General features: G+C 33.2%; 1 protein-coding gene across 4 annotated transcripts; it reads left to right on the top strand.

The window, feature by feature from the left end:
• Positions 1–4,329: 4,329 nt before the first annotated feature.
• Positions 4,330–10,977, top strand: LOC114184478 (glutamate dehydrogenase 1). Of its 4 annotated transcripts, none has more exons than XM_028071789.1 (10): positions 4,330–4,854; positions 7,855–7,974; positions 8,095–8,208; positions 8,514–8,735; positions 8,893–8,967; positions 9,070–9,186; positions 9,560–9,810; positions 10,077–10,152; positions 10,251–10,337; positions 10,524–10,977. In XM_028071789.1, the coding sequence occupies exons 2-10, from the start codon at positions 7,867–7,869 to the stop codon at positions 10,707–10,709; spliced, it is 1,236 nt and encodes a 411-aa protein (XP_027927590.1). In that variant the 5' UTR covers positions 4,330–4,854; positions 7,855–7,866; the 3' UTR covers positions 10,710–10,977. The 4 variants fall into 4 exon arrangements, with proteins under 4 accessions (XP_027927590.1, XP_027927606.1, XP_027927600.1 ...); XM_028071805.1 differs by lacking the exon at positions 4,330–4,854 and adding an exon at positions 7,018–7,377; XM_028071799.1 differs by lacking the exon at positions 4,330–4,854 and adding an exon at positions 7,068–7,437.
• The last annotated feature ends 3,919 nt before the right edge of the window (positions 10,978–14,896 follow it).

Genomic DNA, 14,896 nt, shown 5'->3' with positions numbered 1-14,896 from the left:
TAATAGAGAAATAAAATAAACACAAGGAAACATATAGACAACTCTCACATGTCCTTTGGCTCCAAGTACACCCACACTCTCCAAAACATGAATTTAACTCAAACCTCACAACGCTCTCAATACAAAAGTATAAAAAATAAGAATAAGAAGAGTCAAATACAAGTTTGAAGTGTCTTTGACTAGGACAAGGAACATCTTGAACTTAGAGTCCATTATATAGTCACTATCACTCACCCTCTAGGTTATCCAAGGTAATGCGAGACTTTTCAAGACATGTTATTTTTATCAGTCCAACAAATTCAAATTTTTGAATTACAAATGGAAATTGATTCACTTGTTAAATTGAATTTATTTATGGATAAAAATATCATAAGGATTAGGTCTTCGTTTCCAATAGCTGGATTGTGATCATGATTTGTCTAATATACGATGTTATAAATGAATAATGTATTATGCAAGTGTTTCAAGGAAAAATAAAAAATGTTGGTACACCAAGAATGGATTACTTAATTTTAAATACAATAAAATGAACTATGAATATTTTTTTAGTGTGATGAATTTAGTGCATTTTACTCTTTATTAATGAAAATAGTGGTCCACTCATGGACCACTTAACTCATACTCCATGTTAGAATCCACCAATACGTTATTAATTAATTAAGTATGAAAAACATTTATAAAATTGAAATATGGTTTTGCTGTAATTTTTGGCTTATTTTGGAAATACAATTTCTAAAAGATGTAAAATCAAACTGAATCTAATAAAAATAATAAGACTATAAATATAAATTATTGTTTTATTTTTGGTTAAAATACCTTTTTTGTCCCAATTTTCGTTAAGTTTTTTCAAATAAGTCCTAATTTTGGTTTTGTGTTCAAATAGGTCCCAATTTTCGTCAATTTTGTTCAATTGGGTCCTTTCTTGCTAACACCGTTTAAAACATTAACGGCCATGAACAATGACCGCCACGTGTCACTTCGTGGTTTTTTCGAAATTTTTTATTTTCTTTTTATTTTTTTTGAATTTTTTTGATTTTTTTTAAAAACATTTTTAAATGTATACATGTCAACCCAGTAGCATGTCACGTGTCACTTCGTGGTTTCTTTGAATTTTATTTTTATTTTTTTAAAAAAATCTTTTAAATATCCACGTGTCAACCCAATAATGTGTCATGTGTCAAAGTCAATGTTCTATATTCAATTTGGTCGCTATATATTTTTTTTCAATTTAGTCCCAATTTTTGTTAACATTAACCAATTTAGTCACTCTCCAAATTAAAATCAAATTTATTTTTTATATTAAAATTCACATTTTTTATTAAATATTTTTATATAATATATTAAAATTCACATCATTATAACTTTGATATAAAAATTAAATTTGGTCACATCTTCGATAGGGACCAAATTGGTTAATGTTAACAAAATTTGGAACTAAATTGAACAAAAATAACAAATATAAGGACCAAATTGAATATAGAACATTGACTTTAACACGTGGCACGCTAATGGGTTGACACGTGAACATTTAAAAAATTTTAAAAAAAAATCAAAAAAAAATCAAAAAACCACAAAGTGACATGTGGCACGCTACTGGGTTGACACGTGTACATTTAAAAGAAAGTAAAAAAATTAAAAAAAATTAAAAAAATTAAAAAAATTAAAAAAACCACGAAATGACACGTGACAGACTGTTCATGGTCATTAATAATTTAATAATTTAAAAGGTGTTAGTAAAAAAAGACCCAATTGAACAAAATTGACGAAAATTAAGATCTATTTGAACGCAAAATCAAAATTAGGACTTATTTAAAAAAATTTGACAAAAATTGAAAAAAAAAATATTTTAACCTTTTTTTTAAATCGATATTGTATCTTATTATTTGAATGCAAAACCAAAATTAGAACTTATTTAAAAAAAATTTGACCAAAATCGAAAAGAAAAAATATTTTAACCTTTATTTTTTTGTTTTAAAGTCGATATTATGCCGTATTGTTATCCTGTTCTTAACAAGATATGAGCTGCACTGCTGATATAGGGTGAGTTGACAGCGTTGAGAAACGCTTTGAGAAACCCGAACATGCTTTACTCAAATTTATTAAAAATTAACTAACTTTCATATGCGTGTGATATGTATAATATGAATTCCTTGTATGCGCTATGATATGAATTCATTAATGTTTTTACATAATAAAGAGGAAAATCAACTAAAGAGGATTCTCATTTTTCCTTTATTTATTTTGGATGCTGGGAAGGGAAAATAATTTCCAAGGTTCGGTTATGTACCTGAAAAAGGTTGATGTTTAAAAAGAAAAAATACATAAATTCAATGAATATCATATTTGGAAGAATAAATTAAGGTGGTCCAACTCTCGAGTATTATTAATCTTGCAATACGTGGGGGTACCCTTTTCTAGTCTAATATTATACATGATAAACGGGTTTGAAATTGACAAAAAATATTCTATTTTTGTTGAGTTTTTTAATTTAGTATTACTTTTATATTTTTGTAATCAAATTTTAATTTTTGTAAATTTTTATTGAGTTTTTTTCGCTAATAATCTTTAAACAGTTAATAGCATAATGAAAATGTGACTCATTTGACATGACATAACTCATCTTCATCATTATCGCTCAATATTTTCATCATCAATCACCATAAAAAATAAAAAAAAATCCTTCATCTCTTACTCTTCTTTGATTTGCTACATGTTCTCATCGTCGTAATCATCAAACACCACATTCTTCAACTCCCATTTATCTTCACCATCATCCATATCATAACTTTATCTTTAGCCATCGAAGGATTCACTCTGCAAACACTAAACATGCACAATCCAGAACACATCACAATACTCATTATCACTTTCACACTTCCCCTCCATTCTCAAGTCCTTGCAACCCAAAACCTCTAGATTTCTCATCCCACCCCCTTATTGGACAGGAGTGTTAAGAGTTACGTGTAGTTATAATTAACGAGTCATCATCATCATTCTACATATTAAACTAGAATATTCACTTAAAATTCATCCCAACCAATCTAAAAATTCCACTACAATGACTACATAGAGCAAAATCAAATCAGAAAATCGAGGGCAACGAAAGAGGAAGAGCTAGAAAATTCTTGGCATTCCCATTTTACCAAGAGAAGAAAGTGTTAGCATAATCTAAGAAAACACCGAAACAATGTGAACTTTGGGTGTGATTTAGCGTACCCAGTTGCAAAAATGAGGGAAAGAAGAAGGAAAAATCTGAGTGATTAAGAAAAAGGTGTCCCCTTCTTTGTTGTTAGCTTGGTCAACAAGTGCAATGTCTTTGATCATGATCCTCTCCTTGTTCAGAATCTATTAATCAAGAAAAGTTTTAAATTTACCCAAATTTACTTATGCAATTAACTTCTACTTTGATTTACTTTGACCGCTAAACATTATCAATAATGGACCTTTTTCCAATCTAATTATTAATCATTCGCTTTAACTAAGTTTTGTTTTCAAAATCATTTGGATATTTCCTTTAAGAAACATATTTCTGACAAAAAAACATTCAAAACACGAGAAAATAAGAAACTTTAAAATTACTTAGTTCCAAATTCAACATGAATAATTGAATAAATTCCTATAAAATTACAGCGAAAAACACCCTTGTAAAACACGATCGATCACACTTCCAAATAATGTACTTGAACAACCTCAGAGATATTACAAAACTTTTGCATAAACGTAGCGCACATCCTCATGAACAAATTAAAAAAGAATGAATAATATATTACCTTAAAGTGATCAATTTATATAGTATAAAACATTGATCATTCACACCTGAAGAAACCGGTTTTATTTGTGTTCTCCGTGAGTCTTTGCTACTTTTACTATCAAGCAATATTCGACTTATTAGATAGGAATATACCAATCTCTATCATATATCAGCATCTTCACCTTATCAGTTTAAAACCAGGGTTTGGATACCCTTGTGTGGAAATTGTGCCAACCTATTGAGCCAATTTGCAACAACCCGAGCTTTATAGAGCACTACACTCACAACTAGATTATCACTTAAAACATATCTCTGCTATATCGAGTAATAAATTGGACCACTTTGATCGTAACAACTAACAACTTAGAAAATAAGTATATGACATCCTCGTAAATCAAGTTTACTTGTTTTGTACTAGTGTCTGTAAAATAGTCCTAGAATTTAACAGAATACACGATTCCCTCTTTAATGTTTCGATTATGGTCCCAAGAGACTTTTAACTAAACATTTGGCAAAGGTAACATCATCAATGGGGGTTTGAAGATTTGATTGGTTAGTATTATATGTGGGAATCGTGTTGGATTCCCGTGTGTGATGAAACCATCTATATTTATAGTCACTGGGCAATGACAGTACAACCCTGATAATAATATTATGCTTATGTTCCCTTCCTCCCAAGTGTGTTGTGTGTCAGTGAGGTGCAGTGTTGTGACTAATGGTGGAGAGTGGTTGAGATATGCTATATAGTGCCAAGTGGGATATAGGAAAGGACATCAAACACTTATCTTTCGTTCACACTCGCATCATATTCTGTCAGTGCAAAATTGTAGTTCTCAGTTCTGATCAAAGTAGATACATATGTTGATTTGAGTGTTTCTGGCATATTTGGGGTCTCTGCAAACTACACAGGGATTTTGCTTTACAATTGAATTAGATTCCTTTTGGAATTCAATTCTGATTCTTCCTAGGGTTTAGGTTTTCTTTCTTTTTTTCCCCTCTATTTATATCTGGGTTGGTATTCTTCTAATCAAGCCTTGACTTGCTTGCTGCAACCTAGCTTCATACTGATTTCCATCCTCCGAGTCTGATTCTCCAAGTCTTCGGTAAGTTTCTCCATTCAGTTTTCTATCTGAAATGTTTGAAATTGTGTTAAACAAATTTGGTTGCTTTAGTTCCTTTCTTTCTGTGTTCTGCAATTCAATGATATTGAGGAGTTTAATGTCTTCAATTAGAGAATGAGTTGGTCTTTGCCTTTGGTACTATGGCTTTGGTTTTTACTTCTGTAGAGTCAGGGACTCTGGATCATGATGACTTTGCTTTTGTAAAAAATATATAACACAACTGACAAAGATTTCCACTTTACCAGTTCTTAGCTTACATTATCCAACAAGCATGAGAATGATGACTTTATTTATTTGGATAAACCATGATGATCATTTTCAGTGCAAAGTGCTGACCAAAATTGAAGCAAAAGGGCTTGTTTTATTTAATATAAACAACCAAATCACCATGAATATCTCATTTGATGGCAGATTATTATAATGACTCGTGTTCCGTTTGATATCTAAGTTATCCCCTTTAGTCCGATGTGACTTGCTTCATCAAATAATAACTTGTTACTATATGAATTTAGCTGATGTATAGAATATGCCAAGATGATAAATTTGTGTACACTTTCAGAGTTATTTTAGCACAGTAAAATTGCAACCAATTGGAATTTAAGTATAGGAGAAAATTTAGTCCACATAATTTGAACTGATTCATTCATATATTGGTATGAAAATGATGTCTACTTAAACTGATTGGATATGTGCAACGATTAATTAAATTTTATAAACTTAGTAGGGAAGGAGTCAAAAAATTATAAAGCTCATCCCTCTTGCTTTGAATAACTAACTATACAGATTCTGGATATATCAGTATATCCTAACCTCAGCATTTTCTTGGAAACCACTTTCAAAAGAAAAAGGGTATGATGTTTTCCATCGCGTTGTTCAACTCATTGAATTTTTAATTAAGATAATTAGTCCTATGCTGATGTGGGGTTTAAAATTTAATACGTGTGTTTGTACAGTCACATGTGCCATATGGCATCCCAAAAACTTACTTTTTGGAATGAAATCTAACTTTTTTTTCTGTGTATGTTTACCTCATCAATGATGCAGAACTTGAACTACCCTTCTTCTGATAAACCTTTTTTTCATTTCGGTAACTTAGACCATAAATATTATTGATTTCACATAGTACCAAAAGCCAATTTCAGTGGTTGAAGCAGTGAATATGATGCTGGCTTAGCGTGTTCTCTTTCACACACCCAAGAGTAGCTCGAACAATTTAAATGTTTTTAATGTTGTTGTTATGACAAAGTCTAAAGTGTTATTAGATTGGACTGAGGACTTGTCATTCAAATATAAAAGCAGAACAAGTTGGCAAGTGGGGGAGGTCCATATATATTTAAATCATTACAACAAAAGTAGAAAAGAAAGGGCAAATAACTTCAAATTTGTTTCCTTTATTAAAAAAATATCTAAGGGCTAGAAGGTTGTGTCATCAATACCATTTAGTGGGGCATCGTGGAAGGCAAGTACTCAGAAAAATAATTTAGTGAAGTTTGGAATTGCCACATTTTGTAATTCATATATGAACTTTGGAACAAAAAACAATATAATCTATGGCACGATCCGCAACAAAAGCCGTGAAATCTGTGTTTGTCTTAAATGCATAATTTATGTTCCTTCTTACCCCTGACAGGGAAACTTATTTCTGTGAATTGTTTATCAATATTATTGTTATTATTTTCATGTCGTATATTAGATTATTTGAAATTGAAGAGATTTATGTTTATAAATTACAATCTCTTATAAATCATTAACCATAGAAGAAATATGAAATATTAGAATAAGAAAGGTTATTTTTGAGTTAAAAAATCTGTTAGAAGATACTCAAATTGAAATGAAACTTAAATGATTGTTTATGCAAAGAGCATTGAAGATTGAAAACACCACACTTTTTTATCCCTAGTTACTATTCATTTTCTCTTTCTTCTAGAAATATAAAAATTAACTTATGTTAAGACTATTTTACCCTTATAAGAGTTTTCAAATAGTGTCAAAGAACCTTTTTCCAGATTGAAAATGTGGTAGTGACAGACAAGTGTGAAAGTGTATGTGGATGCAATGAATTTAACTGTAAGCAACAAGTGCATGAACCGTATTTAGATGTTAGACTTGTTAAACAAAATTTTGCATCTTAGAGGGTAGAATTTTGTCTCTTATGTTGAGAGTATCTTACTTCCCACCTCACCTGGATAGTGCCTCTTCAGATGATTTCGTAGCCATTGAGAAACTTCTAATTCTTAAAAGTTTCTTCTGCATAGAGATTCCAAAGAAGTTGGCCCTTCTTGATGTTGTAGAAATGTGATTTTCCTGAGATTCTCTTTTTGGGTCCATTAGCAAAGGCTTTGCCCTGTAGTACCTCATAACGTGTCAATAATAAAAGGGACACTGGCTGCACAGTTCTTTCATAAGCTATTTCAGAAAAGTATAACAAAGGCTTCCTGAACAGATTGACTTTGAATTCTCAGAAAATGAGAAAAATAAAACTGTATTCTCATCCCGAGGAGCATGGTAAATCTCTCTAACTAGTTTTCTTCTTGGAGATGTGAAAGAAGATAGAACACTAGACAGGTACACTCAGTAGTGAAGAAGATTATTGCTGCAAAGTTAACAATCTTTTCTGTTACCAGATATTCTTCTTGGGATAATGCTAATTTATATTTAGCCTTTCAAAGAGAGAGGGTGTTTTAAATTTCACATGATTAACTGGTGATATTGATCCACATGATATGGCACATTGCTGGCACTTATCCATTTTGCTTGTATTATATGGGCCATACCAACATCTACTAGTCTATATTGTATTGTTGACATTTGACTATAGCTGGCTTTGTGTATATCTTGATATAAATATTAGCTCAAATGCATCTCTTTTCATCTTCAATACAATATTTCTAGTCCCAATTATAGTAACACTGCAGGGTCTATTTTCCACATCTCAGATATCTGTGGCTAAAAGATTGAATATTGTTTTGGTCTTTCCTGTAGTAAAGGGGAGCCATGAATGCACTAGCAGCCACCAACAGGAACTTTAAGCTGGCCTCTAGGCTTCTGGGATTGGATTCAAAGCTTGAGAAAAGTTTACTGATTCCATTCAGGGAAATCAAGGCAAGTAAAATTGCTTCTTGTGTTTTTCATATCTCCTGGAAAATTAGTTGACTTGTTTTCTCTCTGCTATCTCACGTGTTTCACCAACCCTAGTTCTAAATAATGTTTCACAAAATGCAGGTTGAATGTACCATACCTAAAGATGATGGCACATTGCAATCTTATGTTGGGTTCAGGGTTCAACATGATAATGCCAGAGGCCCCATGAAAGGAGGAATCAGATACCATCCTGAGGTTAACACTAAAAGCTTTCAATTATTCACAGTTCAAGTTTTTCTTTTTATTTATGAATTCTTTTAATTGAACATCTAGTCCAGCGCTGAATTGCTATCAGATTTTTGTCAAGGAAACTTGTTTGATTCTTAAATTTTTGTATAACTTCAAAACACTGTAGGGATAATCCTCTGAACAGCCATTATTTAATAAAAGCTATGCTTCAAATTACAATTTTTTCATGTGTTACTGTTTATATATATGGGTATATGGTGTGTAGTTTAGGTTCTCAGTTCTGACTCAGAATCACTTAATGGAAAAAATAGGTTGACCCTGATGAAGTGAATGCTTTAGCACAACTAATGACATGGAAAACAGCTGTGGCAAATATACCATATGGTGGTGCCAAAGGAGGGATAGGGTGTAATCCAGCAGAATTAAGTATATCTGAGTTAGAAAGACTAACCAGAGTTTTTACCCAGAAAATCCACGATCTGATTGGAACTCACACAGATGTGCCAGCACCTGACATGGGAACAGGACCACAGGTCATTACTAATCACACAGATTTAGAATTGAATCTTCTGCTGTGTGTTTAAGACCATATACATTTTTTTATTATATTACTGTTATTTTACATTTGACTTCTCATATGATTCTTTGCAATTGAATATTATCTTACCGAATGGATGCTTATCCATGCAGACTATGGCATGGATACTAGATGAGTACTCCAAATTTCATGGCTATTCTCCTGCAGTAGTGACTGGAAAACCTATAGTAAGTACTGTTTTTCGTTTCTATACTTCATTTTATTGGTCCTTGCAAGGACATGATGAAATCATGCTTGAAAACAATTGAACCTTATTTTCTTCGACGTAGGATCTTGGTGGATCTCTAGGTAGAGAAGCGGCTACAGGACGAGGTGTCCTGTTTGCAACAGAGGCTTTGCTTAATGAGCATGGAAAGAGTGTATCAGGACAACGGTTTGTCATACAGGTACTTGTTGTGTCTGGTATATTTACTTTCATTGATCTTTGTGCCAGTGAAGGGATCTTGCATTGTGCCAACTTGAAATGATGTTCAAGTTAGTGATCAATGAACACATGATTGTGTTGGTGATAACAAATGAACCTCTGGGTTGTGTTGTAACAGATTCCCTCAGAACATTAGTTAGTTAGAAGTTATTCATAGTAAATAGTTAATTTAGAACAATTAGTCAGTTTTGGAGAGGTTGGACCTTTTTACTCTGTTCTAATACAGTTGAACTACTAACAAATGACGCATTGGCTAGTGTAAAAATTTTCTAAAACCACATTTAGTATTCAATGAGTTGAAGATAAACTCATGATATCATAGTTTATTTCTTCAGGGTTTTGGAAATGTAGGGTCATGGGCTGCACAATTAATAAGTGAGAAAGGTGGGAAAGTTGTTGCTGTGAGTGACATATCTGGAGCCATAAAGAACAGCAAAGGTCTTGATATCCCAAGCCTACTCGAACATTCCAAAAAACACAAGGGTGTAAAAGGATTCCATGGTGGTGATCCAATTTCCGCTGACTCAATATTGGTTGAAGATTGTGATGTTCTAGTTCCAGCAGCTCTTGGAGGTGTCATCAATAGGTGATTTTCCTAACTTAACTACAAAACTCTTTTGTTATTAACTCAGGCAAACAAGGGACACCTCAAACTATTTGATTATTTTGACAAACCGCATAACACAACATCATCGTCATAGCTTACTTTGAAAGCAAACATAAAATTGAACCACCCATTTTCTTTGTTAGCTTTGTACTTCCTTCCAACAAGCAATATTCTAAAGTTGAATTATTACATAATAAGGGGAATGTATAAAGCTACTTTTCTTTTATGTTTTTGTATGGTTGAAGGGAAAATGCAAATGAGATCAAGGCCAAATTCATAGTGGAAGCAGCTAATCACCCAACTGACCCAGAGGCTGATGAGGCTAGTTTGAATTTTCTCCTCTCTTTCCTTCTTCAATCAAGAAAGAAAAAGAAGAAATGCAGTATTGCTAACTATTTCTTTGTCTAATGAACTTGCAGATTCTTAAGAAAAAAGGTGTTGTCATCCTCCCAGACATATATGCAAATTCAGGTGGTGTTACAGTTAGCTACTTTGAGTGGGTTCAGGTAATATTTATCTGTCTAATGAATTCACAAAACTAATTTGAGTGTTTAATGAAAAAAAAATATGATATTCCAACACAGTAATGTAAGTTAACAACCATAATAGCAATGATTAATGTTTTTAGAAGTATGTTTTTTCTTGTGTACTTTATGTAGTCCTGATGTTGTTGATGGATTTTTTACGTACAGAATATCCAAGGATTCATGTGGAATGAGGAAAAAGTGAACAATGAACTAGGGAACTACATGACCAAAGGTTTCAAAGACGTGAAGGAGATGTGCAAAACCCATGACTGTGATCTTCGTATGGGAGCCTTCACCCTGGCAGTTAATCGTGTGGCACGTGCCACTGTCCTTAGGGGGTGGGAAGCTTGATACCTATGGCTGCTGCATGCATGCTTTCAATAAAAGAGCTCCATTCTCAGCAACACTTCACAACATAGTTTTTGTTGGTTTCATGTGTTGGGTGAATTGTATTCTCACCCCCAATTTTTCTTTGATCCGTTTTATCTCTCATTTATCAACGACAAGAATTCGTTTCCATAAGCAAGTTTAAAGCATTTTAAAATAGTTTTGGTTGTTGACAAAGAAGCATCTCTTATGAACACTCTGCCATCAATATATTGGAGCTACTTTACTTAAACATTAATATCTCCCACTAGGTAACTGAGTTACAATTGCTTCTCACATCATATCACACAACCCTTTAGTTACAATATTCAACAAAAACAAAGTCAAAGGTTTTCCTTGTCGAAACCATTTTGATAACAAAGTAGGACTTCCATTAACTAATCATATGACATAAAAAAGTCCTAATTGATTGAATTATATGTTTTATCATAGTCAACTTTAAGAATATAGGACACTCTGATTGTTTTTCTCATTGCATTGTCCACGACTTCATTTGCAACAAGTGCGTAATGAAATAAAGTTAAATCTCGTACGCTTCTCTTTCAACAAAACTTTTACAAATTTTAAGTTAAATCTATTTAAACTTGGACTCTTTTCTCCTTTGTACTCAAGCTCCATTCAATTTGGGCTTATTTACTCCTTATTTGTTGAACCTTTCTTGGAAAAAAATAATCCACTTACGGCTATTGCTTCCTACACCACATCAAATTTCTCATCTATCCCGTCAAAAAGCTTTCCAGAAAAATTCTCCGTAATAGAAGGGGAAGATTGCTTTACGGAAAAAAAAATCCGGAAATGTTTATTGTGTTAAAAAAAATAATTTCCAAAAGTGATAGGGTGCTGGAAGAGATCCGATGGGGTACAAGAAGTAATAACCTTAACTTACTCCTTTAATTTTGTGGACTCTTATACCCAGACGACAAAGTGGGTCATAATAACCCGTGGATTTAGTTGGATTTTTCAACCTACTTTGGTTCATCTCCCTAACCTGTCAAACAGGCGGGTCAAAGGCGGGTTAAAGAGTCGGAACAAACTAACCAATTGATCTGCATGTTTTTAATTAAAAGTTAAGATAAAAATAATTTTAAGGATTAATTTTTTTTATATTATATTACTTTAAGGATGTCAATACATTCTAATTTAAATCATAAATAATTATAAATTAAGTTTTAATTATTGTTTATAATAAAATAATTTAACGTAAATGTAATAATTATTTTTATTTATTTGATTAAAGATATTAATTAATCAATTAAAAACTTATAAAATATTTATATAATCAAATATGTTTTATATTCAACCAACCAGTCTACTCATTTGCAAGAGGGGACTTCTTCTTATACCTCAATCTTTCTCCGATATCCGCAAGTAGGGATGGCAATGTGGGCTGGTCCGGCCCGCATTAAGCCCGCAAGTTGCGGGTCGGACAGACCCGCCCCGCACAAAATTCGCAGAGTGGAACACACGGCCGCCCCGCAAATATATATGCTCGCGGGTCTGCGGATTGGCCCGCCTACATTGGGGTAGTTTGAAATGATGCACACATAATGCAGTAATATTAATTGTGAAACTAAGGGAAACATGGAAAAGATGAAAGTGAAGAGAATATTCACCTTTAAATTCAACGAAAATCAATGTCCCCCAAAATGAACAAACGTGTAGATAAAATTCTAATATAAGTTGCAGTAATACAATTAAAATTGTCATTATAAATATCATTTGGAAAATTTTGGATAGGACGCCCATTCATACAATATAAACAAGAGAAGATGTTGCAATTCAGTTCTCATATCTAACAAGAGTTCGTATTCATTCGTCAAGTGTCACTTCCCCCAACGTTGCCAACATTAACAAATGGGTCTGTCCACTGCGAGTCTGCGACGATGGAGGCAGCAAGAGAGAAGACAAACCAATCGGTGGAGGTGGTGACGCGACCCGTGTTGCTCCGGTGCAGTGGACCAGCGGCGTGCAGTTCGATGGTGGATTAGCAATGGATCAACGACCACAAATTGGAAAATCAGTGGTGGTGTTCGTGACTCGTATGGTGTGTGAAGAGAGCAGAGAAAGAGACAACAGAACTGACTTTAGGTTAGGTTAAAGTAGAGTATGTGGGCCCACGGGCCAGCCTGCGCGGGTCATGGGTCATTGCGGGCCTACGGGTTCATCATCCTGGCCCCCCTTCCCCCCCCCCTACAGTTTTTTTGCAGGCCTACGGGCTAGCCCGACGGGCCAGGTCCATATTGCCATCCCTATCCCCAAGTTCCTTCATTAATTACATTTATATCCTTACCAACCAAATTAGTTAAGGTAATTAAAAAAATTTATTGTCCATATGTTTTTTAACTAAAACTTGCATCTTTAAAGTTTTCACGTTTTGAAAACACACTCCAACCTTTGCCTTCTTTCATCTTCTAACGGTGTTTTTCTCTAAAACGTTCTATTATGCCTAAGCTTCAACATATCAAGTTGTGGTCCCTTCCTCATGTTTGAATATGTGGTCCCCTTTACGCTCGTGTCTCTCTTTGTTCATCCAGGTACGAGTTTACTGTTACAAATTTTTTATTACACGTATCATTTGTAATGCATAAATATATACATGTTTTCATTGTTTGTTGATATAAGGTGTTCATTATATTGTTTATGCATTCTTCGTGCATTGCCTTCGTTATATTCTTGATGCATTGTTCGCAAAAGTGCCTGAAAAAATAAAAAAGTCAATAAATACCAGATATGGACTTACGGTTAATAAAAACTTAATAAAAAGCGTACTGGTTGTTGACATCCGATAGGTCCTGAAATCGGATGTCGAGATATGATTTATATTGGTTACAAATGTGATCATTCTTAATATAAGACTTGTTTTTTAGATGAAGTGAACACTAGTAGTCGACATCCGGTACGTCCAAAATTCGGATGTTGACATACATAACATATTTAGAAGACTACCGACTTTGGACATCTGATATGCACATAAACTAGATGCTGACATCCGATGCGATAAGGAAATAGATGTCAGATAGGCAATACTAGATGTTGATATCTGGTGTTAGAGAAGTCAACGAATGTCATTTTATGAACTAGATGTCGACTTTCGGTTCATATACTTACCGGTTGTTGACATCCGGTATTCATTTGATTAATTTTTTATTGTTTTTTTTAAATTACTATTGACTGTCTATGTTGTATTGAACATTTTTTGTGTATGTCCTATATGGCTTTGTTAGTTTTAGAAATATTCATTTAGTAATTTTATTCTTGATTTTTTTTAACAATTTAATAAATGTATTTGAAATAAATGACTAGAATTTTAACGGATGTCCCAAATTCGATATTCAACTTAATATTTATTTTTTGGTATATTTTTCTAAAATTTATTATTTGAATGCTGCTTTTATAATTATGGTGATTTTTAATAAATTAATTGTAGGGGATTATAGTAATGGAAGATTAGGATATGAAAGGGGTGAAAAATATAGGAAATATAAATCTGATGCGGAGCCTATTTTATCTGACAAAAGAAAATGTGAGTGACCATTTAAATTGAGAGGCAAACCCATATCTAAAGGGGAGGGGTGGGTGTTGAAGGTAATACGTGGTTACCATAATCATGATTTGTCAGATACTCTAGTTGGTCACCCATTTGCCAGTAGGTTGAAGTCCAATGAACAGTCATTGCTTGTTGATATGACTAAAAGCCAAGTGAAACCTGCAAATATACTCCTTACTCTCAAAGAAAAAGATAAGTGTAATGTGACCACTATGAAGCAAATATATAATGTGAGATACATGTATGAACGATCTCTAAACAGCTTTAGGTACGATACATGAACGAAAGTCACACCCTTATCAGCAAATATAGTGCACCCAATAAGGTGCAAAAGATACACTCACGCAACAAACTCCTATAGTTGGTTTTTGCAACAACCGTAATATAGGTCTCTCAACCAACTCAATCTAACTTGGGAACCACGACACTGCTTCAGGTCATTTGTAACCATAGGTCAGTCCACACCCAAAAGTGTCATCAAAGTCTTTATTTCATCTTCATAATCAAGTGGTTCATTTGGGCAAAACTCTCCCATGATAGGAAGATGTATAGCAATCACACATCATCTAAAGAGATGGTCAGCTCATCAATAAGTAGATGAAAA

The sequence above is a fragment of the Vigna unguiculata genome, chromosome 1, assembly GCF_004118075.2.
Source record: "Vigna unguiculata cultivar IT97K-499-35 chromosome 1, ASM411807v1, whole genome shotgun sequence".
NCBI classification, from domain to species: domain Eukaryota; kingdom Viridiplantae; phylum Streptophyta; class Magnoliopsida; order Fabales; family Fabaceae; genus Vigna; species Vigna unguiculata.
Note: the sequence above shows the minus strand (reverse complement) of the source record. Positions and strands in the feature narration are given on the sequence as shown.

Bases quoted from the DNA above. Each gene is read 5' to 3' on its own strand.
- LOC114184478 (XM_028071789.1), top strand. From the start codon at position 7,867: ATGAATGCACTAGCAGCCACCAACAGGAACTTTAAGCTGGCCTCTAGG. The intron at 7,975-8,094 runs GCAAGTAAAATT...CACAAAATGCAG, and splicing joins TTCCATTCAGGGAAATCAAG to GTTGAATGTACCATACCTAA. The intron at 8,968-9,069 runs GTAAGTACTGTT...TCTTCGACGTAG, and splicing joins TAGTGACTGGAAAACCTATA to GATCTTGGTGGATCTCTAGG.